This window comes from Microtus pennsylvanicus, chromosome 5 (assembly GCF_037038515.1).
Source record: "Microtus pennsylvanicus isolate mMicPen1 chromosome 5, mMicPen1.hap1, whole genome shotgun sequence".
NCBI classification, from domain to species: domain Eukaryota; kingdom Metazoa; phylum Chordata; class Mammalia; order Rodentia; family Cricetidae; genus Microtus; species Microtus pennsylvanicus.
The window spans coordinates 82742638-82768166 of NC_134583.1; the positions used below are offsets into that span (position 1 = coordinate 82742638).

The following is a 25529-nucleotide window of genomic DNA, read 5'->3' on the forward strand; positions in this document are numbered from 1 at the left end:
ATTTACTTTTATTTGTATGAGTGTTTGCTGTATGTATGCTATGTATACACATCATGTGCTTACAGTGTTCTCATAGACCAGAATAAGGGCATCAAGTCCCTTGGAGCTGAACTTGGAGGAGTTGTAAGCTGTATGACGTAGGTAGCTCCTAGGAACTCAGCTTGAATCCTCTCTCTGCAGCAGGAGCAAATGCTTGTAACCTCTCTCTGGCCTTGAATCTGTTTTATTTTTTACTTGAAACCATTTTAATTTTATTTAAAAAGAACCCTAAAATTCAAATTTATTTTTAAATTGTCTATAAAAAACACAAAAATCATAATATCAGTTGGGTACCATGTGTGGTACTGTGTGTGCATTGTCTATAATGCTTTTATGCATGAAACTTACATTTTTCTTTTGCTTTTTTATTCTTTCGAGATTTTTATACATGTACACAATGAAATTTCTGTCATATCTATATCTCATTTCCCTCCTTCAATATCCCCTGTATTTCCTCCCCAACATATCTCTCTCTGAATTTCATGTCGTCTTCTGTTTTGTTTCTGTCCGATACCTCACTTAATGTTGCTCATATGCACAGATGTGGGGCTTGGGAAATCTGCCAGTGACACCCACACTCGCACAGAAGAAGAGTTCGTCTCCCTCTTTGAGCAACTATCAGTTGTTGAAGTGATTTTTATTTTTTTTTTAAGACATGATTTCACTAATAGATTAGGCTGGCCGTACCTCTGCTTCCTGAGTGCTGGGGTTAAAAGTTTGCTCCACCATGCCTGGCAATGCTATTTTTAAAGTTTTAATCTTATTTATTAATATTGTATGTGCATGGGGAGTATGATGTGCATGTGGAGGCCAGAGGACAACTCTGTGGAGTCAGGTCTTACCTCCCACCTTTGTCTGGGTTTCTGGGGCTCAGTCCCAGACTGCCCGGCTTGTGTAGCAAGTGTCCTACCCACTGTGCTGCCTTCTGGTCCCTTTAATTATTCTCTTCCTGTTTTAAAAAGTGATTTAAACATACAGCAACTTGTATGTACACACAGTTATCCTTACCTGGTAAGATGTGTGGTCCTGGTTAATTCCACTGCACTCTCTGGACTGTGATTTGATTAGTCCAGGTAAAGTTAAAAGACAGACATGTAGGCTTCACAGGTTTGTGGGTTTTCCAAGAGAAGACGGTTGGAAACCTGCGGGGTTAAACTGTTATTTCATCTTTGCTCATGGCAGTCAGCTTCCATGAGCTATAGCCGATGGCTTACTTGGGGAAGCTCTCAGTGGGTGTTGTGGGTGCTTTCTAGCCTCAGAGGTATGGCACAAAGGTACACAGTGGTGTGGTGTGATGCTCCCTTGTGAGGAGCTGGGAGTCCAGTTCATCTGGTCTTGATGGGGTGCTCGCCTTGCAGTCACCACGCTAGGCCAGTCAACTAGGGTTTTGGGTTCTGCTGCTGGCCTTTATTTTGTTCCTTGGTCTTGCCTCCTGTCTTCAAGTTATGAGGCTGAGTGGTGACCCCAGGACTTTGTATTTGACATCCATGTGGCTCACAGCCCTTCCCTACCCCAGCACCACAACCTTGATTCTGGCATCAGTTCTCAATGTGGGTCCTAGAAGAAATGAGTGCTTCTTTAGAGGCAATGAAAAAAAATGTATTTTTATTCTTTTTTCTAAGGTAAAAGTAAGGAAGCTGAAATAAAGAGGATAAACAAGGAACTGGCAAATATTAGATCAAAATTTAAAGGTAAGTGCTACTCTTTCCTAAATGTAGTAAGGGCCTTGTGATGGTTGTTAATGTCCTTTGTCAACCTGATGATCCGGGATCCATCTGGGCATGCCCGTGAGGGATATCTAGGTTAGGGTCACTGAAGAAGAAAGATACCCTAAATGTGTATAGTACCATGGGTTGGAGTTCTAGACTGAATTAAAAGAACAAAGTGGGTTGACTATATTCCTCCAGCCTCAGGAATGTTCCCAGTTTAGCCCTAGTGATCCCTGCTCATATAAGCAAGTGTGCACAGGAGAAAAGTGATCCTTAGGCCTGTCCGTGGATTCATCTTATTTGGTCATACTGACTGGATGCTGTGTGACCAGCCACCTCAAGTTCCTGAAGCGGACTTCTTCATCATGTAGGACATACCCTTGAACTGTGAACCGAAATAAACCCTCCCTTAAATTGTTTTCTTAGGTATTTCTGTCACAACTATCAGAAGAGTAATAAACACAGAAACAATCTTTTAACATTTTTTTTTGTTTTGTTTTTCAAGACATGTTTCTCTGTATAGCTCTAGCTGTCCTGGAACTCGCTCTGTAGACCAGGCTGGCCTCGAGCTCACAGAGATCCCCTTGCTTTTGCCTCCTGAGTGCTGAGGTTAAAGGCGTGCACCACCAACCACCCAGCTTTTAAAATTTCTTTAAAACTCCTAAAACACATCAGGTTCTTAGTACACTGAATCCATTCATTGAGGGATCTAGGTAGTGAGAACAGCATGTGTTGAATTGTTCTTTTCCTGGATGTTGGAAATAACACTGACCTTGTGTCTCGTCTGGAAAGTGCTGCTCAGCACTATGCCGAGGTGGAGCTGTCTTGACAGGCCAGGGACCCCTGGGTGCCTCTGTCTGTTAAACACACCGAAGGCCCTTGCTATTGTTTATCTGAAGTGTATCTGCCCTGTCAGTTGAAGATAGAAACCTGTCTTTACCATGTTGCTTCTGCTAAAAAGGTATGTGCTCCACTGAGTACTCTTACCTTGAAACACTGCCCACAACACAGCACAGGCCTAGACTCCTGTCTGCAAGACCTTTAGGAAAGCCCAGATAACCCTTTAAGCCGAGTATGCTTTTACCATGAAAATAGCTGTAATTTCCCAGAAATGATGAGTAGAGGAGAAGCTTGGATTGTATCCCAAAAAGGTGCAAGGTCAATTAAGTGTTATCCTTGTGATCTCCTAGACTCATAGAATGGGCATCCCCAAGAGCCTTGAAAGTGAATTTCCTGGTTGGTCAAGCAGGGTGAAAACTAGTAGAATTTAAATTACTGCTTCTCAGAGTATTTGCTGTTGAGCTGGCAGAAAGTATTAAATTTGAGTATTTTAAAACAGGCCTTTGAAAGCCCTGACACTATACATGTAGTGACTGTCTTATGTTTTTGGGAGTCTGTCACTCATTACTTTGGGAGGGGTGGGGCTGCCCATTAGCTTCTCTGCAGATTGGGAATGCTAATGGTTGGCTCTGCCAATGCAGACCCCATGATGGGGTTGTGATGCCGAAGATTTACAGAGGACACACAGTATCCTATAATGTGGAGGGAAGCCCTGGGCAGGGGTACTGACTGATAGTCACCTGTAACCTACTGGGGAGCTGAGAAGTCAGGCCTTCCTCTGGGGCCTTTAGTCACCCCTGCTCAGACTCAGGCCAAAGTGAGCAGAGTTGGACAGAGCCACCCCTCCAGTTCTCACATGCTGGCAGCTCTGGGCCCTCATTGTGAAGTGCTTGTGTCTGCTATTCTAACTGTGTTATATGAGAAAATGCATATTACTTGCTTATTTGATAAAAGATGAGCACCTAATTAATTAATTAATATGATTAATACAGTTTGTGACTTTCAGAATAGGAAGGATTAAATTTGAATGTTTAAATAAAAATTTAATATTAATATTATTATATATTTTATTTGTTTTTCAAGATAGGGTTTCTCTTTGTAACATTTTTGGTTGTCTTAGAACTCACTTTGTAGACCAGGCTGGACTTGAGTTCACAGAGATCCATCTGCCTCTGCTTCCCAAGTTCTGTAATTAAAGGCAGAGCCACCAATTCTAGATGAAAAATTATTTTAGTCCATGTCTGCCCAGCTGAAAAATTATTTTATCCTGTGTATATGGGTATTTTGCCTGCAGGTATGTTTGTGCACCATGTGTGTGCCTGTTGCCCACAGAGGCAAGAAGAGGGCATCAGATCCCCTGACATTGGAGTTACAAATAGTTATGAACTGCCAGGGAGATGCTAGGAATTGAACCTAGGTCCTCTGGGAGAGCAGCTAGTTCTCTTAACCACTGAGCCATCTCTCCAGCCCTAAATGTTGATATTTTTGTCAGTTTTAATATCAATAATCTAATTTGTTCATGTATAAGTTAAAGATTAAAGGCTTTGGGGCCCGAGAGATAGGGCTCATTGATTATGACATCATTCTGACAGCATCCTCGGAACTCACACTGCAGGGGAGAGATCTGAGTTCTGTAAATTGTTTCTTATCTGCACTCTGGCATGTGTGCTCCCCCATGCACTTGCACACATTACCCCTCCCCCCTGAAAATTAACAAGTGTTTTTTTTTAAAAAAAAAAAAAAAACCAGAAAGAGGTTAAGGACTTTGGCTGGGACTATAGTGTACTGGTAAAGTATTCCCCTGACATGTACAAAGCCCTACATTTGATTCCCAGACACCTCCCACGCCCAAGGAAAAAAAAATCAAGGAACGGTGTTAAATTATTCATTTTACAAACATTGTCTGAGTGTTGTGGAACCAGGAAGTCTTGGGAAAGCAAGCTGTTCTGTGCAGGAAGGAAGGCCTTCCTGAGCACTGGCCAGACAGAAAGTCTGTTATCTGTCCTTGGTGAGCCTGTGGCTCAGGTGTCCTCTCTGGTTAGAGCAGTCCAGCTGGCTTAGGTCTGCACTACTTGAAAGACTGAAGTAGATGGTACCTCCTGAGTCCAAGTTTTTTTTTCTTTTAAATAGGGTCTCTCTATGTAGCCCTGGCTGTCCTAGAACTCACTCACTATATAGACCAGGCTGCCTTGTACTCAGATGTCTGCCTGTCTCTGCCTCCCAAGTGCTGGAATTAAAGGTATATGCTACCATACCTGGCACCAGATAGCTCACAGAAAGAAGTAAATAGACATAGATGGGGCTAGTTTTGATAGTGTACTCTGTGTAGCTCAGGCTTCTAAAGTATTGCTGCAGCATGTTATTGCAGCAAAAGTTACAGAGGTGTACTCTGTTTTTTTCATGTAACTCTTTGACACCTCTTGTGTTTCTTTCACATTTGGAACTGATCTCCATTTGGACCTGCTGCATCCCCAGGTGTCTGGCAGCCTAGGTGGCACATGCCTCCTCTACTGAATACCACAGGAGACCTGTTCTATCATTGGAAGTCAGCTGGGGAGTAGACAGTGTTCCAAGACAACCTGAGAGCAACAGAGTGAAGTGAAAAAAGAAACATTCCCAGGTCACCCAGGAAGTGGCTATGGCTTGTGAGTCTAGGACCAACACTGTCTGTGCCTTTATCCTTACTAACCTGAGAAAGGGAGTCCACACAGAGCTGTTTTGGTGGCCTTAGGAACTTCAGAGCCCTGACCATTGGTTGGATTGATCTTGTCTTTTTTGCAAGAAATGCATTTTTGGTTGTCAGCTAGGGGTAGGATATAGGCTGACATCCAGGTTGCAGAGGCTAGATGCTTTGGACACCCATAATCCTGTCAGAATTCCCTGTGTAGAGGGATAAAAGCCAAAGTTCAGAACCCACCAGATTGGAGACCCTCTTCTACATCAAACCAAAATCACCCCAGAGCTCTGGGAACTGGGTCCACTGGCCTCTCTCAAACTGCAGCTGGGCTCTGTTGGCACGTGGCACTGCATACAGCCTCACACTTAGACATGGGTTGAGGTGAGGAGTACCAGTCCTTTTGTTAGGAAAGTGTTATCTCCCTGACCTTGAATGCAATTGGTTTAAATACACTCTTTAGTGAGTCAGAGAGAACAAGGGTTCTCAGAGAAATAAGATCCTGTGAACTGGGGCCTACAGAGGCCCAGGAGATGGAATCATGAAGATTTTACGTCAGGTTTGTGTTACAGTGAACTAGGTTTGCAGCATTTTAAAGGTTTAAAAGACAGACTCGGTAGGAAACTTAGAAAGTGTCAGAAGTGAGGGCAGACTTTGAAATAAGACCAGTTACAGTAACTTAAATGAAGATACAGTAGATGGCTATGGTGTCAGGGGTAATTTAAGAAAACCTTGGTGTTCTGGAAGGTTAGTCAGATGGAAACTGTAGCTCAGAGGGAGGAAAAGGTAGTGGATAGATGGTGGCAGGTACAGACTAGAGTTGATGCTGGAACGTTGATTGGCGTCTTAGAGAAACGGGGTTGGGGTGGGCAGATCTGATGGGCTTTAGGAAACTTAGAATCTCTGGAACAAACAGAATAAAGGAAATCTCCACTGAATATGTTAGTATACAATGTGTGAGTTCAAAGACAGATGCTCTGAGCAGTGAGGGGCAGAGTCCTGTCTCCATAGCAGCTGTGCAAGGCTGGCAGCTTTTGAGCAGGAACATCAGGAGCAGCAAGAAGGATGCCAAGTCCAGACATTGAGGAAGTCCATTCTAGGGGTGACTCTGGGAAAAGTGTCTTATTATAAAAAGTGTTTTTTTAAACAAAAACAAAGCTGAAGGAAAAGAGAATTAAAACAATGGTAAGTAGGGGAGGAAGAGGAAAAGAGAGGGAGTGGGAAGGAGAGGGAGGAAGGGAGGGGGAGGGAGAAGACACAAGTCAGTACAAGCTTACATATACAAACTCTTATAAAACTCAGGAGGCCGAGTCAGGAGGATTGCCAGTTTAAGGTCAGTATGGTTGTTATAGTGAGACCTTGTCTCAAAAAACGAAATTAGGACTGAAGAGGTGGCTCAGAGGTTAAGAGTCTTGCTCTTCCAGAGGACCTGGGTTTAATTTGATACCTAGCACCCACATGGTTGTTCACCACCATCTGTGACTCCCGTTTTAGGGGATCCAGTATCCTCTTCTGGGATTGAATGCACATGATGATACATGCAGGCAAAATACCCATATTTATAAAACAAAATAAGCCAAATAATAAGTCTAGGCATGGTGGCACATACCTTTCATCCTAGCACTTGGGAGGCATAGGCAGGTAGGTAGATTTCTGTGAGTTCGAGGCCAGCCTTGTCTACATGGAAGCAAGTTCCAGGCCAGCCAATAACACATAGTGAGACCCCATTTCAAAACAAAACAAACCCAAAAACCAACCCCTCCAAAACCCTAAAATAATAATAATAAAGCTTAAACATGTCTTAAATACAAAGTGGAAGAATTTCTTAACGGCAGGCCTCTCTGACAGAAGAACTTTTACAGATTCGTGATTCCAGGTACAAGGTCAGTTACACAGAAAGGAATGATAAAGCAGAGGATGTTGGGTACATTTAAAAGGTGATTATGTGTGGCAATGATGTCCTGAGTTTAAAGTCTATGTAGACATTAAATCCTTGATAGCAAGCAGATAAAACGTGAGCAGTGAACATTGGAGAGTTGAATCTATATCTATATTTTTATGGTAGTCTAAACTTACTGAATGATTGATGCCGAGTTACACAAGAGGGCACTACTTTAATTTAGACTTAGAGACTTAGAAGAACCAGGCTGGCCTAGAAAGTGTGATGTCATGAAGGTTGACTTTGAACTTCTGATTCTTCTACCTGCACCACCCTAGTTCTGGATTATAAGTGTTTGCTACCTGGTTTCTGGGGCAGATGTGTGGGGATCAAACCCAGGTCTTCCTGATGTTGGACATTCTATCAATGAGCTATGTTTCCAGCCCTTTAGTTGACACTTGGCCACCTCTAATAGTTACAGCATTGTGTTGGTTGATTTAATACAGTGATTCTCAGATACAATATTAATTTTTTAAAATGAGGATGGGCTCATATAGTCTAGGATAGTCTCAAACTTGCTGTGCAACCAAGGCTGACTTTGAACTTTAGATCCTCTCACCTCTTGGCAAGTGCTGGAATTATAGATATGTGGTACTATACTACAGGAAAATTGCTGTAGGTTTAAGGCCAGCCTGGGCTACATAGTGAGTTCCAGACCAGCCTGGGATATAGAATGAGGCTTTGTCTCGCTCATCACCCCTCACAAAGTTGCACATGTGAAACTGTCACTAACAGGCAGAAATTTGATGTTGCAAACCACATCTGTGCATGAGCAAGCCAGGGATTCACAGTAGTAGTTTTCAGCTGTTGAACCTTGAGGGTGAGTTACAGGAACTGTGAAATCATCAAAACATTCTGGAAAGAATTACTTCTTATTGTAGCCTCCTACTCTTCACAACTACAAAAAAGGAATGAGATTTGAAGAGTCTGGATGAGGAGTTAGTATGGCCTAGAACTCACAGAGTTTAGACCATACATACATTATACTGACTCAGTGTCATTGGAAGGCCCAGCCCAGTGAGAAGAGCATATGGCAGCATCCCTTCCTTACTGCTGCAGGTCAGCTCAGGAATATTCCTGTGCTTAGATGAAGTGAGCAGTAGTGCTGACGGTGCTTGGTTACATGTGGAGCTTTTGTGTTCTAGTAAGTCTCCTGTTGAACCTGATTGCTGTGATCAGGAGGGAGTTCAGCCATGCCACGTGTTCCTGGACTGTGTCTGTGTGGTTTTATGGCTAGGTGATTTGCCCCATAATTGTTGTGAAATGGAAGATAATTTATAGTAAGTGTATCTGCCTAAGGCAGTAAGCCTGGTTAAAGGATTATCTTGATGACTTATGCAGGGCTTGCAGATAGATCCCTTCAGGGCTTTTGGGGGCCAAGGCAGGTTGAAGGAGGTCAAGGTTCCACTGACAGGCACTAGCAGGTCTTACTGGGTACAGCAGAACACTAACTGCAAGGTATTCTGGTTTTTGGTGTGCACCATGATTACCCGGTGAGATAGCTGCTTTGCCTGCGTCTGTAGCTGCATGTCTGGCTGTCCTCTTTGAGACCTTTACTGCAGTCTGTTACTCTGCTACACAGTTCTCTGCCTTCCTCACCTTGCCCACTGGATATAAACCTTTCTTCACTTTTTCTGTAGGTGACAAGGCTCTTGATGGCTACAGTAAAAAGAAGTATGTCTGCAAGTTGCTCTTCATCTTTCTCCTTGGTCATGACATTGACTTTGGACACATGGAAGCTGTGAATCTTCTGAGCTCAAACAGATACACGGAAAAGCAGATTGTGAGTATGGTTGAGGGGCAGGGCCTTGTACCTTGTGTGCAGTTTGTAGAATCTCTTCCTTCTACTTTGTTCCATATTGGGTACTAACCACGTTTGCATCTGGCCCATCTTACTGCCTGGTGCTGGTACCTAAGAGCTGTGTCCATTCCAACTTAGTTCTTTGCTTCTAGGGAGCCAAGGATAGACTTTGATAGGGTGGCCTTCTTCCCACTGCTCTGTTGGCTTAGACTGGTAGATTCTCTGTGTTTACACCCCTGTGTCTGCTACCCACAGGCCTTATTGCCTTCTTTTCAAGGGCCCTTGTTAGAGAGTACAGTACCAGTCATGACTTTACTCCCTGACCTTTTGCATGACTGTCTGAAATGGGATCTGCACCCACAGGGACAAGAAATAAAGCCATAGAAGGTGCTGTCTGTCTCCTTCCTCTCCTCCCCTGCACTAGAGTTGAGGGTCCCTGCTATTCAGTCTGCTCAGACTTGCTCAGGCTTGGTGTTTTAGCTCTGCTTTCTTTTGTAGTAAGGCTGTTTGTGTTTTAATTAACAGCTTTCTCTTTTTTTAAAAATTTAACTTACAGGAATCAAAATATAGGATTTTCCTTAAGAAAATTAGCCTTCTGTGTTTTCAGGCTCCACATTCCCATCTTGTGACAGAATGGTGATATAAGACTGGGTAGCAGTGGACATAAACTTGAGAGAGGAGGGGATAGCAGTAAACTAGGGTTCTGGGCAGATATGTATGTATATTTATTAGTGAACGGTGCCAGGTTTGGTTCTTGCAGTGACAGTTTCCTCCCATCCTGATCTGAGCATACCGTGGTTTCTGGACACAGACGTGTGAACTATTGAGAAGGAAGTGAGGCTTGGGGAAGGACTAGGTGGTCTGGTTTCCTTGAGCCTCTGACTATGCACACATTTTAATGGCAATGTTGCATCAGAGCTGAATGGTAGCAAAAATATCGTTCACTGGTACATTGTCTGAATGTGGACTGTCTTCAGCGACAATGTCTCTGGCACCCATTGGGATGGTGCTTGAGACCTTCCAGGCTTGCTTATCTGTGCACTGTGTGTTAGGCGTCTTGTCATAAGCTTTTTGTCCCTGCCTTCTGGGAATACAGGGCTACCTTTTCATCTCTGTATTGGTGAACTCGAACAGCGAACTGATCCGCTTGATTAACAATGCCATCAAGAATGACCTGGCCAGCCGCAACCCCACATTTATGGGCCTGGCCCTGCACTGCATTGCCAATGTGGGTAGCCGTGAGATGGCGGAGGCCTTCGCTGGAGAGATCCCCAAGATCCTCGTGGCAGGGTATGTATCTGGGTACTATTGACAGACAGCATGCTTTCCGTCTGAACACACTTCACTATGTGTAGTGTGAGACATCACAAAGCCCTAGTATAGAGCCCAGAGGTACTGTCATATTCTCTCCCTGAGATCATTGACACTTAGAGCAGATCATAGAAGAAAACCCTTCTTAGCCTGACAGCCCAGAGAGAACTCCAGCCTTGCATGAACTCTAAGGAGAAAGAAACAAAGTTGTTTGGCATAGCGCTGAGTCTCATCCCTTCCCAGAAGCATTGGGGCAAAGGCCAAACCCTTGTATCTTGAGAATTCTGCATCATCTCTCCCCTCAGTTCATTTGGAGAACTGTCAAGTGGTGCCAAAGGGCTGCTCTGGAAGAGTTTGAAGCAGCCCTGAGCTGTGTCAGGTCTCAGGGTTGGCAGAGGCAAGGCTAGCCTCTGCCTGGTCATGTGCTTTATGCTGTTGTCCAGCCAGTCTGCAGACATAGTGGTTACATTCATCATGGTCTAGAAGACAGGATAGGATAGTTGTTAGTGAGTTGAATGGAGTGTCAAGGCTCTTGGAGCTGTTATCACAGCCCTCTGCTGCCTATGAAGCTGGAGTATAGGGGGGGGTCCCGTAGGTCAGAGCTAACCTACATTCTCTACTTAGTCAGCTATCTGGGGTAATGGATGGGGCTGGCACTGAACAAAGACTCAGAGCATTTACTGTTTTCATAGTGGAGGGCCTACTTCTGTTACTAGTAGTCAGAGGCCAAAGATACTATTAAATGTCCTACACATGGCACAGACACAAAATAGAGAACAATGCAGGCCTCTGTTGCTGTGCTGTGGTGTAGCTTTACGTTAGCCTTGGCACCTCAGCCCTGAGTGATGTGAAGCATAGGTAGGTAGAAGAGCCAAACTGGAAAGAACTGTCCTGTGGAAATGTAGGTGTGGACCATGGGAGATTGATGATGACGAACATTACAGAGCTGAGCAGCAGTGGGAACTCGAAGGCTTTATTACTGTAGACTCTAAGCATAAATCATAGAGAACAGCAGGGTACCTAAGGTAGGAGACCACAGTGGGTGTTGGGGTAGAGGAAAGGCTAGAGCTGAGACCATAGAAAAAGGAAGTTGGGTAGAATGCAAGTGTGAGCTGCTAGTAAGGCCTCCCTGGCCTTTCTTCCTAGTAGTCACCATGGAGTCCTTTGTGTTGCCTGCTGTGCTCCATGAGGGTTTCTATGTCTCTGTTATGTTGCTGCCTTCTGGCATTGCCACAGGGCTGGTTCAATGGAGAGTATGCAGACAGGGTAATCCTTGAAAAACATTGAACAGGCATATTTTCTGAAATCTGCAAGCACACATGCACAATGACCCCCAAGCCCAGTGCTGAGTAAAGGTTTTTTAGCAGAAGACAGGTGATACCTCCCAGTTGGAGAATGTTGGGCTGTAGGGCCAGTTCGTAGGCAAAGCTTACCATGATACCCTGTAAGCAAGAGGCGAATCCTAGTGAACACTGGATGATTCTGTGAATAGTGTTTGTGCACCGTTGTGCACAGTTCTGATTAGTGTGGCGCCTGGGGATGGGAGGCCAGTGAATGTAGATGACATCATGATCGATGCAGCAGTTAGGATGTGGTGCTGAGGTGAGAGGTGGCATCGGTTCTCTAGGATACAGTAGAGGATCAGAAAGAATACCTACAGGAGGTGGGATCTGCTCTGGGCTCAGCGGGTGTAAGAGGGTGCTCTGTGTCCTTACCTCTGAGCTGGCAGGTGCTTGCTCCTTTTTTTTTTGAGGCTTCTGGGAACAAGGGGAGATGGTCTCCTGGTTCAGCACCCTGGTTGAATGTGTAGAAACAAGTATGGTTCTTGTTGCACAGACCCTGCAGTTGTAGCCTACGGTGAGGGCACCTGCCAGTGGCTCCCATGGGGTTGATATAAAGCCAGAATGAGGTGTGGGCTTGCTCTTCTCATGGGATGAGTATCTAAAAGGACTTTTAGGCTAGACTGCAGCTTAGTAGTAGAACATTTATCTAATATATGTGAAACCCTGGTTTCCATCCCCAGCACTACACATAAGCCAAAGTTATTCAGAGTAGTAATTTTCTTCATTGGAATAGTCCTGGGGGAGATTTAGAAGGTTTTCCTCTTGATTTTTGTTTTATTTGGGAATAAAAATTCAATAACCAAGAGTTAGCTGAGCTAGGGCCCACCGGCCCTTCTTTTCCTTTTCATCACAGCCACAGCTCCTCCTCAGCCCTAAGGACTCTGGCAGGTTCTGGTTCTTCTGGGGATGCTCGCTCCTCAGCTAACTTGGCCAACCTGTTTTGTTTTCCCACTGCTTGTTTGTTTGACTTTTTGGGGGGTGGGGTGTTGAGACAGGATTCCTCTGTGTAACAGCTCTAGCTGTCCTAGAACTAGCTCTTGTAGACCAGGCTAGCCTTGAACTCAAAGAGATCCACCTGCCTCTGCCTCCCGAGTGCACCATTAAAGGCGTGCACCACCACCACCTGGCTTTATTTGACTGTTTTTGAGACAGGGTCTTAATATGTAGTCCTATTTGGCTTGGAACTCACAGGGATCCTTCTGTCTCTGCCTCCTGAGTGCTAGGTCTACACCTGGCCTCTTTCCTACTTCTTAGCAAGGTCTGGTATGGTGAAGGGGAGCCCCCAGAGCGCCTGTCTTCAACAGATTAGAAAACAGTTGCCTCCTTGCTTGGTGTCTTCACCCACTTACAACTTTTGGCCTTGGAGTGAGTGGAGAGAGGACAGCACTCCCTGACCCCAGAGGCTGCTTGCCTCAGGCCCTCTCATGCACAGTGTGACTGGACGCCAGCAGCTGCGTGTCAGGTGAGGAAGGGAGCACAACAGCTGATACACAGCTTACACACAGCTGCAGCAGGTGCTGATGTGAGGCTGCAGGCTGCGCCAGGACACAAGCGTGCTTCCTCTTAAGATAGTCTTAGCTTTGGGCATGGTAACATATCCTTGTAATCTTAGCATTCAGGGGGTTGAGACAAGACAATCTTAAGTTTGAGGTGTGTGTAGGATACATGACAACACCCTGCATCAAACAATGACAAAATCTAAAGCAAAAGAAAAAGAGACCGCATTTCTTCACCACGGCAAGACAACTTGAACCTGCTTCCTCAGAGTAGTGGGGCAGGACATTGTGTAGAAACCTCTCTGGTATTTCAGGCCTCCAATCCATTCTTGCTGTGATGAATTGCGTGCAGAGGGGGAAGGGTCCTATGGTTCAGAGAGGAGTGTCATAGACATACCTGGCCTCTGTAGCCCGTCTTGCATATTCAGTGTCCAGGAAGGGATGAGAGTTGAAGCCTTTGGAGGCCAGAGAGCAAACATGTAGGCTTTTACCTGTGGGCTGGAATCCTGCTTGATCTTTGTCCTTAAGAATGACCTGTGCAGGGCTGGCATGTTGAACTGTGCAGGCTTTCTTGACCCACTGGTCTCTTGGTGAACCTGATGTGCTCTGTACGCAGATCCATGCTCTGCTCTGATTGGCTTAATCTATGGTACCTTGAGAGGCCACCATTCTCCTGACTGACTGATGATGTCTGTTTTCCAGAGACACTATGGATAGTGTGAAGCAAAGTGCAGCCCTGTGCTTGTTGCGTCTATATAGGACATCACCTGACCTAGTTCCCATGGGCGACTGGACATCCCGAGTGGTACACCTCCTCAATGACCAGCACTTGGTAAGTGTCTGTGTTTCATTCCACTCTTAACCACTCAATAAGCTTTTCAGAGAGTGTTGTAGAAGTGGCCCTTTGAGGTTCTCAGGAGGATGGAGGTGATGTACTGTCTCCTCTGCAGCCAGGCACACAGACTGCCAGCATCTCCCTGCAGCAAGACATTCTCCAGGGATTCCCTCTATGCAGGACGATTCCCACTCAGCACCTATGTCCTTATAAGCTGCTTGTGTGGGGGCTGTGATAGGTGTGTTCCACCTCTTGGTTAAGCTTCAGTGTGCAAGTCTTACTAAGCTACACATTTTGTAGAAGAGGACTATAATGGTGATTCTGGCTGTGGGCCATGGCCTCTGTGCTTGGACTGCTGAGCAAGTGAGTCTGATGACTGGGAGTCAGGCAAGTGTGTTTGCTAGTTATCTCCCCACCCCAGGAGAATCTGCTGTGAAAGTTAAAGATTGTTATATGAACATTCAGAGGACAGTACATGGGGCTTGCAGTGGACATTTTATTCTGGAATGGCAGCCATTCACACTGTCCCTGTGTTGTGCTTGTTGAGATAGGAGTTGATCTTGCAGGGAGTGCAGAGAAGGCGGAGGGCCCTGGAGGTGAGCCAGTAATGCTGGTTTGTGAGTGGGTCCTGAGCACTGGTGCACATAGCTGAGCCTTTGCAGGTTTGACCACTTGGGGGTCAGAAGGTGTTGCTGGAGGCCATCAGCTGTGTCAGAGAAACGGTAGTTCACTGTCAGTAGACTTGGTAAATTGTAAACAATGGTAATTTCCCAGGTTTTTGGTTTTATTTTTGGAGACAGGGTTTCTCTGTATAGTCTTGGCTGTCTTGGAACTCTTTCAGACTGTCCTCAAACTCACAGAGATCTACCTGCCTCTGCCTCCTGGGTGCTAGGATTAAAGGTGCACACCAACACCATGTAGGGATTTCCCAGTTTTACTGCTGAAGAAACCAAGGCTCAGAAAGATGAAGATTCTCATTGTCAAAGTATAGTGTTCAGACTTCAACCAGGTTTTCAGAGGCTGTGAAAGCCACGTGTCACGGAGATGTGTGGGTGAGCCAGCTGTGAGGAGCATTGAACAGCATTTGCTCTAGTTCAGCAGCTTCTGTGGATAGTTTTGTCTGTAGAATTCTGGCAGAAGTTATTTCTTGCTTCCTACAGTCATATTGCCATGGCCATCAAGTCATTTCCAGGTAGAAAGGCTGGGTCTTTGGTGCCAGGACATCACCTCTCTGGATACTGATTCTTTGACTCCAATTTCTTGGTTGCTTTTGGTTTTTCACATGCATATTATTTTCCTAGCATCTTGGCCGTGGTAGTAACTTAGTTCAGAGTCAAAAAGGACGGGGCATTATATCCATATGCTCAGCCTTCCTCAGCTGCATGGCATGCTGTTCTTTTTTTCTTTTCTTTTTTCTTTTCTTTTTTTTTTTTTGGTTTTTCGAGACAGGGTTTCTCTGTGGCTTTGGAGCCTGTCCTGGAACTAGCTTTGTAGACCAGGCTGGTCTTGAACTCACAGAGATCCGCCTCCCGAGTGCATGGATTAAAGGCATGCGCCACCATCGCCCGGGTTTTTTTTTTTTTTTTTTTTTTTGCATGCTGTTCTTTCAGCTGCTCCAAACCCATGTCCAGCTTTGTCACTGGAGAAGGCCTGAGACACTGCTGTCCTAGCCTCAAGCTCAGGGATTCTGGTTAAGATGTCAGATGCCTGCTTATAGTGAGCTTGGTGGCCTCTTCTGAGAACAGTGTATAATCTCAAGGCCAAGGATCTGCAGGTGAGATCAGGAATACACAAAGGCCATTAGAAGAGGGATTTACTGGTGGAAAGGCAGGGATCAGCTCTGATGACCCATAAGGGTGGTGAGGTAGAACAGATGACTTAGAGGTATGAGGTCTGAACCTGCCACCTGGGGAAGAGATTTGGAGAGGGAGCAAAATGAGGCCAGGGGATATTTGAGGGCCGTGTGTTACCATATAGCAGTGTGCTTGTTGTTAGCTTCCTGTGAGACCACACAAGCGCAAACCATGACATGGAGAGAGACTGAGTTGGTGGCCAATAGTCGGGTGTTTGCACATAGCTTGAGTAGCTACCTTTCATTTGGATTTGGCCTATTCCAAATGCTGGGAACCCAGAAGTGCCTGATTCCTGACAGAATTTACTTTTGGTTTTGAACCAGTGTCTTGCTATATAGCTTGGGCTGGCCTTGAAGTAACATTTCTTCCTCTTCCTCTTCAGTACTTTGATTACAGGTGTGCTATACTGCCTGGCTAGGAATTTCTTAACCAAAATCTTTCAAGAGATAATGTGCTGGACACAGTTGTTTGTTTTCCTGGTACAGTGGTAGACTTAAGGCCTTATGGGTAACTGCCATGCTGCACTGGGGTTTCAGCTGCTCCAGTGTGAGCCCAGGTGTAGGGTGTGGGGTCTCTGCAAGGGAGCCCTGGGTCTGGGACCCATCCAAGTTCAGATACAACAGGATTGTGAAAATTCAAATGAGCTGGAAGGTTCTGTCTCCCACTACACTAGGTATAGTGATTTAAATTGAAACCAACTAGAGCAGATGGGGACAGAATAGGACTCACACACTTTCCAGCTCCAACCCTGCTTCACCTGCAAGTATCTAGAAATCTAGTCCAAACTGGACTAGATTTCTAGTTTCCAGAGAGAAGGTGGAAATAGAAGAAGCCGGTATTCCCTGTCTCAGTTTTGCAAACCTCATGGGTTGTTTAGGGCAGGCCTGGAACTCTGTGTACTATAGATTGCATTTTATATGTCCTGTCACCTGTGGTTCCTATGGGCCTCCTGATTGGAGTCTTTGTCTTTCAGGGTGTAGTGACTGCTGCAACTAGCCTCATCACCACACTGGCCCAGAAGAATCCCGAGGAGTTCAAGACTTCTGTCTCTCTAGCCGTCTCTCGACTGAGCAGAGTAAGTCCATGGTGGGCACAGATAGCAGGGTGGTTTTGATCTTCTTTGCTTGACTGAAGTAATTTTTACATTTTAGAATGCAGGATATTTGGCCTGCTTTGTAAATTTCAGAGTGAAAATGGCCTCTTCCAGTCCTTGACGTTTCCTTTTCTGTTGGTTGAGAAGTATCCTGCCCTACCAGTGTGCATGTTGACGTTTCTTTCTCTGTTGGTTGAGAAGTACCCTGCCCTACCAGTGTGCATGTTGAGGGGCAGCTGCCAGTGCGAAGCATTCTTCTGTCTCCTTTCCTAAAGGGGAGAGCCCATTAGCTGGTGTACTCCCTGCCCACCTTCACTGTAGCTAGGACTGGCTCTGACTTTGTGTCTCAGGTTTTGTCAGTGGGTCTATGGCTTGTGTATTTTACAAGGTCTGTCTAGAAGCCTTGGGTGTAAACCCCTCACTTACGTTTGGAGTAGCTGTTATTACTTTCTGATCCCGCAGAGAAGTGACAGTTTAGTGGACGGCAGTGTAGTCATCCCTGGTCTCTCAAGCCTTTTGTTACTTTTTGCTTGGAGACCATCAATAGTGGCTGACCGTGAGCAGCCCAGTTCCATGTCATTGCCCAGGCTGTGGGGTGTTCAGTAGCTTCTGCAGTACCTGCTGTGCTATCTTCAGTAATGTGGTTGGCTCCTCTGCTTTGGTACTGCCTGAGGTTGCTCACACTGGCCTTTTATTTTGTTGTGATAGGGCCCGTTGGTCATTGAGGCTGGGAATCATTCATGTGGGTTTTGTTGGCACTGTTGGCTGCATTGGATTGGAACAGACAACTTGCCACCATTTACCCTTTGTTATTCTTCAAAGGTTGTGGGTGTATATGGCCTTCCCTGATCTATGTGTAGAAGTTGGTGTGACATGCTATTTGGGTTTCTTGTTGCTTGGAGACAGGCTCTTATTGTGTAGTCCAGACTGGCCTTGAACTGATATTCCTTCCTCCACGGCCAGATACATTACCAGGGCATTGTTTTGCAGAGTCCGCTGGTTAGAGACTTTAAGTTGCTGAACCTCCTCTAGTCAGCATGGTAAATCCTGCTTGTGAAGTCATCTGCTGTAAGGCCACACCTAGGTGGTACAGCTGGCACTGTACAGATGTGAGGGACCCAATATCCTGGACCATACTGGAGAACTTCTACTGTGAGAGTTCTACTTCCTGCTCTGCCTACACTGCTCTCTGGAGCTTTCCCAGTTAGTCTGTGGTCTTACAAATCATCTGTGTATCTGGTCCCTACCCCCAAGTCCTGTGGTGTCACTTGCCTTTGCAAACAAGGTGTCTCTGTAACCTTTGTAGCTTTTTAAAATTTTTTATGATGCAATACAAAATTTTCTTTTTTTTAAACCCTCTGCTTATTGTAGTATTTCCTTTTAGAATTCACCCGAGATAAAAAAAAAGATAAAAAAAAAAACAAAAACAAAAACGGACAATGGCCCTGGAAGTAAAGCACAATTTTAGTTTACAACACAGCCATCCTCCTCTTAATGGGAATTGTGCTCTTGGTCTCATCAGTAAGTGGAAGAGAAAGATTGCCCTTTTGAAGTTCTGAGGGGAGGGTGGGTGTCCATGTTAGTATGCTGATAGGAAGGATGTCTGTTCCTTCAGAGTTGGAATGGTGTTTCAGTTGCCATGACATCCACCTGCTACTGGCCTTAGTTTTAGGTTTTGAGGAAGCTGTTCCAGGACCTTGTTGCCGCAGCCATTCCATCATCAGTCACCCCCCCCCTCCACGCCTTATATTAGACTGACAGCTCTGTTTTATGTTTAAAATGCTCTTCTCAGTGATTACCTAATATTCTTACTTTATTTATTCATTTATTTTTATGTTCAGGGGATTGAATCTAGTACCTTGTGTATGTTGGGTAAACACTCCACTGCTGAACTGTATCACCAATCTCAAATTTGTATTTTAACTATTATATAACATTATGCAACTGCTTAAATTTTTTTTGAGGGGTCAGGCTTGGTAGCACCTTTCTTTAATCCCAGCACTTGGGAGGCAAGAGGCAGGCAGATCTCTGTGAGTTCAAGGCCAGCCAGGGCTACGTAGTGAGACTCTGTCTCAAAAAATAGATGTAGTGTGGTGGCATACACATAAAATCTTATAGTTCGTTGGTGTTAAAAAGATCCATAAGCTGTGTCTATTGCTATAATTTTTAAAATTTGTTTATCTTTTTAAAAAATGATCTTGTTTTATATACCAATCCCAGTTCCCACTCCCATCCCTCTTCTCCCTCCCTTCACCATCCCCTCTACCCCACCCCTCATCTACTTCTCAGAGGGAGTAAGACTTTCCATGGGGAGTCAACAAAGTCTAGCACATTCCTTTGAGGCAGTATGTTCTCTTAACTACTAAACCATCTCTTCAGCTCTGAATTTCTGTCTCATGTATTTTGCTAACTTGGGCTACTTGGATGCTGGACTGTGTCCATATTTTGGTTTCTGTGGATGGAGCTGTTGTAAATGTGACTGTGCAAATGTCTCCTGCATGCTGCTTTTTGGGGGGAGTGGAATTGCTGCATTATATACTAATTTTATTTTTTAAAGAACTGATATACTGTTTGCACAGTACCTACACCATTTTACATCCCATCAACGGTACACACGGGTCTAATTTCTCCACATCCTCACCAATGTGTGTCTTTTAGTGTGTTATATGTATGCACATCATGATTCATGTTGGAGGTCAGAGGACAACTTTTAGGTTCTCCTATTTTTTTAAAGGGTTTGTTTTTAATTTTGTGTAGGCATATTTGTTTGCATGTGGATATGTACATGTGAGAGCAGAGACATCAGATCCCCATGGAGACAGTTACAGGTAGTCATGAGCTGCCTGATGTGGCTACTGGGAACTAAACTTAGGGCCTCTAGAAGAAACACTGAGCCATCTCTCTAGCTCTCTCCTTCCATCTTTAATGGGTTCCAGGGATTGATCTCAGGTTGTCAGGCTTGTGAGGCAAGTCCTTTTGCCCACTGAGCCATTTGGCCCACCCTCCCCACCTCCCTTTGAGAGAAGGTCTTGCTCTGTAGCCTAGCGTGCCCCCCCCCCCCATACTGGGATTGTAGGTATGTACCTACTACCTTGCTATTATGCTGGCATGTTTTATTTTTTATTCTTGCTTTTACTCACAGGTATGGGGGTGTATCCTGTGATTTGCATTTTCCTAATGATGAGGTTGTGTAACACGAGGGCCTGCTTGTTGGGGTTTCTGTCTTGTCTAGTTCCCACAGCCAGTAAATCCCAAAGAAAAACACACAGAGGTCTACATAAGTTATAAACTGATTGGCCCATTAGCTCAGGGTTCTTATTAGCTCTTGTAGCTTATATTAACCCATTATTCTTATCTATGTTAGCCACATGGCTCAGTACCTTTTGTTTTCCTATTTTGTTGTGCGATGTTTTTTACTCTTTGAACTCTTTTGGGGGGGGGACTCATCACCCAGCTCCCAAATAAAGCACACACAAAGGCTTAGTCTTAGTTATGAATGCCCGGCCTTAGCCTGACTTGTTTCTTGCTTTTTTTTTTTTTTTTTTTTTTTGAGACAGGGTTTCTCTGTAGCTTTGGTGCCTGTCCCGGATCTAGCTCTTGTAGACCAGGCTGGCCTCGAACTCCCAGCGATCCGCCTGCCTCTGCCTCTGAGTGCTGGGATTAAAGGCGTGTGCCACCACCGCCCAGCTTTGCTTGTTTTTCTTAACCAAATTTATCCCAACTAACTTTGCCTCTGGGCTTTTATCTTTCTCTATTTCTGTATACCTTTCTTTACTTTTTTCTCTGTGGCTTGCTGTGAAGCTGGGTGGCTGGCCCCTGACGTCCTCCCTCCATGTTCTCTTGCTGCGCCTTCTTTTCCTTGTTGCTCCTTCTATTTATCTTCTCTGCCTGCCAGCCCCTCCTATCCTTGCTTCTGCCTCTCTCTTGGCCCTTTGTCTCTTTATTAGGACCATTAGGTGATTTAGATAGGCACAGTAACACAGCTTCACAGAGTCAAACAAATGCAGCATAAACAAAAGCCACACACCTGAAAATATTCCCCAACTATTTTGTTCTTGTTTGTATCATTGTTGTTTTATTTCTTCCTAAATGTTCAAGAATTATTCTTGCCTTTCTGTTGTAATTGAATGCAATTAAAGCTTCAGATTTCTCTCTGACCATTCTGTAGCTGGAAGTTGGAAGACAAATTGTGTTGGGCCTGTTTCTGCATTTCCCAGAGGTGGTTTGGGGCTTGTTTTTGCCTGGCTTGACTGCTTGCTGTTGATTTCTTGCCCTGTTTAGTCCTTTCCTGACTCTCCAGGCTAGTATCATCAGGATGAGCTTTCTAGAATGTGCTCACATGGCTAAAGGGTCACACAGGTGCACTTTTAGGGAGGGAGCAATTCTGGGTCCGTAGAATGAGAGGTAACAGCCTGGCAGTGGTGGTGCATGCCTTTAATCCCAGAATTTGGGAGCAGAGGTGGGTGGGCCTCTGTGAGTTCAAGGCCAGCCTGGTCTACAGGACACCCAAGTTTCAGGACATCCAAGGCTGTTGCACAGAGAAACCCTGTCTCAAAAACATTGTCAACAATAAAAGGTATAAGAGGTGGACAGGATGCAGAACTGTCTGTGGAGACAGTTGTTGTCACAGCTAGGCCAGGGGCCATATTGCAAGTAGAGCAAGTGCTGCCTGGCTCTACAAACTCACAGCCTGGCTTAGGCTGGGGGCCGTGGGGTGTGGGTCAGAACAACATTAGCTCTTTGGGTTGTCCCTTCTGAGTGACCCTGAGGCACTTTTAGACTTTTGTTCATTTTCCATCCTACAAAAGACAGATTTCCTTCTTCAGGTGTCAGTGTTTAGTACTAAGGAATGGTTTCTGCTTGGTTGTTGCTTGGAAGCAGCCTTGGTCTTTTGTGTCTCGGGGCACCATAGCCCTTGTGGAGAGAGCATTTGGAGCTGTTCTCTAGAAGGGATGCAGCATCCCATTCAATGTGAACTGATTGGCCATGCCAGCTTCTCTTCAAGGGGAAACAGGAAACAGTATTGAAAATAGCTAACATTGTAAACTTCTCAGAAGGTATGGGCTCTTCTAAGGGTCACGCAGAGACTCCTGAGGACGGTGCCTTTTATCCATTCACTTGTTTTACAGATTGTGACGTCGGCATCAACAGATCTTCAGGACTATACTTACTACTTTGTCCCAGCTCCTTGGCTGTCAGTCAAACTTCTGAGACTGCTGCAGTGCTACCCACCCCCAGGTAATGTTCCCTGCAGTCCTTCTAGGTGTTTTTTTTTTTGTTGTTGTTGTTGTTTTAATAGCACTGCCTCCCAAGTAGCATTCTCCATACCCCTTCCTTGGTGCGCTGTGCAGTCCCTACTCCATGACAATTCATTCCAGATTCTTCATGAGGGAAAATTTAATTCTTCAGTTGATCAAAATTTTGTTTACTAGATCCCCAATCCCCCATTCAGGGTTTCTCTGTGTAACGGCTCTAGCTGTAGACCAGGCCGGCCTCGAACTCAAACAGATCTGCCTGCCTCTGCTTCCCGAGTAGTGGGATTAAAGGTGTGCACCACCACTGTCCAGCCAAATATCTTGTTTATTAGATTTGAAAGTTTATTAGGAGGTGCTTCAGAGCGACGTCAAGTTAGTGAAGTGTTGGCATGGCAGACACAAGGACTTGAGTTCAATCTAAAGCACCAACTAAAAGCCAGGGTTAGTGGTACATACTTGTAATCCTAGTAGCAGGGAGGCAGAGACACGAGGATCTAGTATAAGCTACTGGCAAGATGCACGTCCCAGTGAGTGTCCCTATCTCAAAAATGTAATGTGGATGGACCATGAGGCAGACCCCTCCCACATGTGCATATATCCACACACAACTACTTGAGCACCACACATAAAATTTATTGAGTGCTTTTGTTCTGCTGTTCTCTTTCTCCTCCTCTTTTTTTTGTAATAGGTTTTTGTTTGTTGTTTGTTTTGGTTTTGATTTTTTAAGACAGGGTTTCTCTGTAACAGCTCTGGCTATCCTGGAACTTACTGTGTAGACCAGGCTGGCTTGAACTCACAAAGATCTACTTGCATCTGCCTCCCTAGTGCTGGGATTAAAAGTGTGCACCACCACCCAGCTGCAATAGGTTTTTATTACACAGCCCAGACTGTCCTGGGATTCACTGTAATCTTCCTACTTCAGCCTCCTAGGTGCTGGGATAGCAGCCTCCTACCACTGTGACTCGAATTTGCTCTCTATAGGTTTTTGCTTTACTAGTTTTTACATTTACTTTGTGTGTATATGTATGTAGTACATGGGAGTGCATGTACTACAACATGTATGCGGAGGTCAGAGGGCAGTTTGTGGGAGTTGGTTCTCTCTTTCCCCATGTGGGTTTTGAGGATTGCACTCATTAGGTTTAATGACAAATGCCTTTACTCACTGAGCCATCTCACTGGCCCTAGTTCTGTTCTTACTGAGATAGGGTCTTATGTAACTCATTCTGGTCTTGAACTTACTATGTAGTCTTAAACCCCTAATCCTCCTGCCTCTGCCTTCTAAGTACTATGAAACAGGTATGTACCACCATGGCTGGCTTTAGTTTTTGCACATTTTTTCCTTCTGCTTTGAGCCAAATTTAAAAATTTCTTTCTATTTATGTTTCTGTGTATTTTCTCTATTTTTGTGAGTAATAATAAAAACTAGTCTCCTTGTCCCTGAAGCTTCTTAGCTGTTTTGCCCATAATCCTTGGATTTTATGACTAACATACTGTTGTCTCAGTGGAAGTACTTTCTGCCATCTGAATCAGAAGCAGATGTGGCTACCACAGCTGCTCTGTCTCCACCTTATGTTTATGACACTGGAACAGAGAGCTGTTCCATGGCAATTTACAAATGCTCCCTGTCATATCTGCAGCTGGGAATAACCGTCAAAGGCACCCACAGGACAGTGTGTCAGAGGTTTCTTGCTAAGGTGTGGGTTGGGCTGGTGGGATGAATGGCTAGGAGCCCAGCCGACAGTTGTGTCTTGCCCAGAAGACCCTGCAGTGCGTGGCCGTCTGACTGAGTGCTTGGAGACCATCCTGAACAAGGCTCAGGAGCCACCCAAGTCTAAGAAGGTCCAACACTCAAATGCCAAGAATGCTGTGCTGTTTGAGGCCATCAGCCTGATCATCCACCATGACAGGTGAGCCACTAAGCAACACATCACTCTCAGAGATAGCAGACGGAGGCTGGCGCTTGATGTCTATTGTTTGTGCAGATGGTGACAGGTGCCTCATACTTCTCCAGCTCACGTGCCTTTTAGATACTTTGGCTGTTGCAGTGTCCCTAGAACTGCTGTGTCCCTGTCACCAAGAGACTTCTCTGAAAGGAAGGGACACCTGTGTGCTATTAGCTTTGCTGCTCAGGAAGGCACACTCCAGTTTTCTGGGGGTCTCCTGGGACAATGATAGTGATGACTCCCAGCCCCTGTAGAGGGCCATGGATGGATCACAGGCTGTGGTTGTCTTATACAGCACAGGCTTGCTTCTGTTCTTTTTCTGCTCAATCCTGGTGGCATTTTCTTATGTATGCCTGTGGCTCTGTGCTCTGGGTCTCTGCCAGAGGTATGAGACTCGGGCACAGCTGTTTTTGCTACATCATTTAGATAAATGTTACTGTGGCAGAAGCAGTCTGTCAGACAGGAGCAGGGTTGAGAATGAACTGTTAAAAACAAATCTTGCAATGTGAGGAAAGTCTTATTTGTCCTTAAGAAACTTAAATGAGGAGGAATTGTGATGGTTTATCCTGAGTTCTCCATTAGCTTTCACCACTTACCCTAGCCTGGTCCAGTTTCCTGCACAGCCCTGCTCCAGGCTGGCTGTTGCCCTAGTCACTTTTCTGGACACAACTTGAAGAAAGTGAAGCTTTCTTCCAGAGCTTTCTAGAGTCCACTCTGGAGTAGAGGATATCCTGCAGACTCACTGGGAAGTCTCATTGTAACCCTTTTTACATCAAGCATTCATTGTGCTCCTTCCTTACAGCACCCCTTCTTCTCTCTCACTTCTCACTGCACTTCTCTACTCCCTCCTTACAGTGCATCTCCTCTACTGTGTCCTCTTCTTGTAGCTCCCAGCCCTCCCTGACTGTATTCTCCTTCTTACCATGTCCCTTGTTCCTTGCAGCGAGCCTAACTTGCTCGTCCGTGCCTGCAACCAGCTGGGCCAATTCCTGCAGCACCGTGAGACAAACCTGCGCTACCTGGCTCTAGAGAGCATGTGCACGTTGGCCAGCTCTGAGTTCTCTCACGAAGCTGTAAAGACCCACATTGAGACTGTCATCAATGCCTTGAAGGTGTGCTCCTTGTTGGTCATGTGTGGATGCCAGAAAATTGGGAGGTGCCTCCTGTAGGCATAGATGAGTTCCTTCAAGCTGTTTGGTTTGGATCCCAGGGTGTTTACCTGGTTCCTGTCACTTGCAGACATATGGGGGGGATGCAGCAATTGGGTGAGAAATCTGTCTATATTCCTGCAGTGAAGTCCTGCCATTCCCATGGACGTAGCACCTGGGAACAGAGTTCTAGCCAAGCACATTTACCTGAGTTTGTCTCTATTGTGACAGTCCTGTCCCATGGGATGAA

The 25529-nt window shown here is 45.3% G+C and overlaps 1 protein-coding gene across 2 annotated transcripts in view; it reads left to right on the forward strand.

Annotated features, from left to right (window-relative positions):
* Ap2a2 (adaptor related protein complex 2 subunit alpha 2) overlaps window positions 1–25529 on the forward strand; it is a 68206-nt gene that overhangs the window by 23424 nt on the left and 19253 nt on the right. Inside the window, exons 2-9 of one of the 2 annotated variants that reach the window (XM_075972775.1) lie at window positions 1662–1730; window positions 8842–8984; window positions 10099–10292; window positions 13855–13984; window positions 16814–16915; window positions 22063–22171; window positions 23945–24095; window positions 25075–25243. In XM_075972775.1, the coding sequence (XP_075828890.1) occupies window positions 1662–1730; window positions 8842–8984; window positions 10099–10292; window positions 13855–13984; window positions 16814–16915; window positions 22063–22171; window positions 23945–24095; window positions 25075–25243 (1067 nt within the window). The remainder of the gene's footprint in view (window positions 1–1661; window positions 1731–8841; window positions 8985–10098; window positions 10293–13854; window positions 13985–16813; window positions 16916–22062; window positions 22172–23944; window positions 24096–25074; window positions 25244–25529) is intronic. The other variant, XM_075972776.1, reaches the window with a different exon arrangement.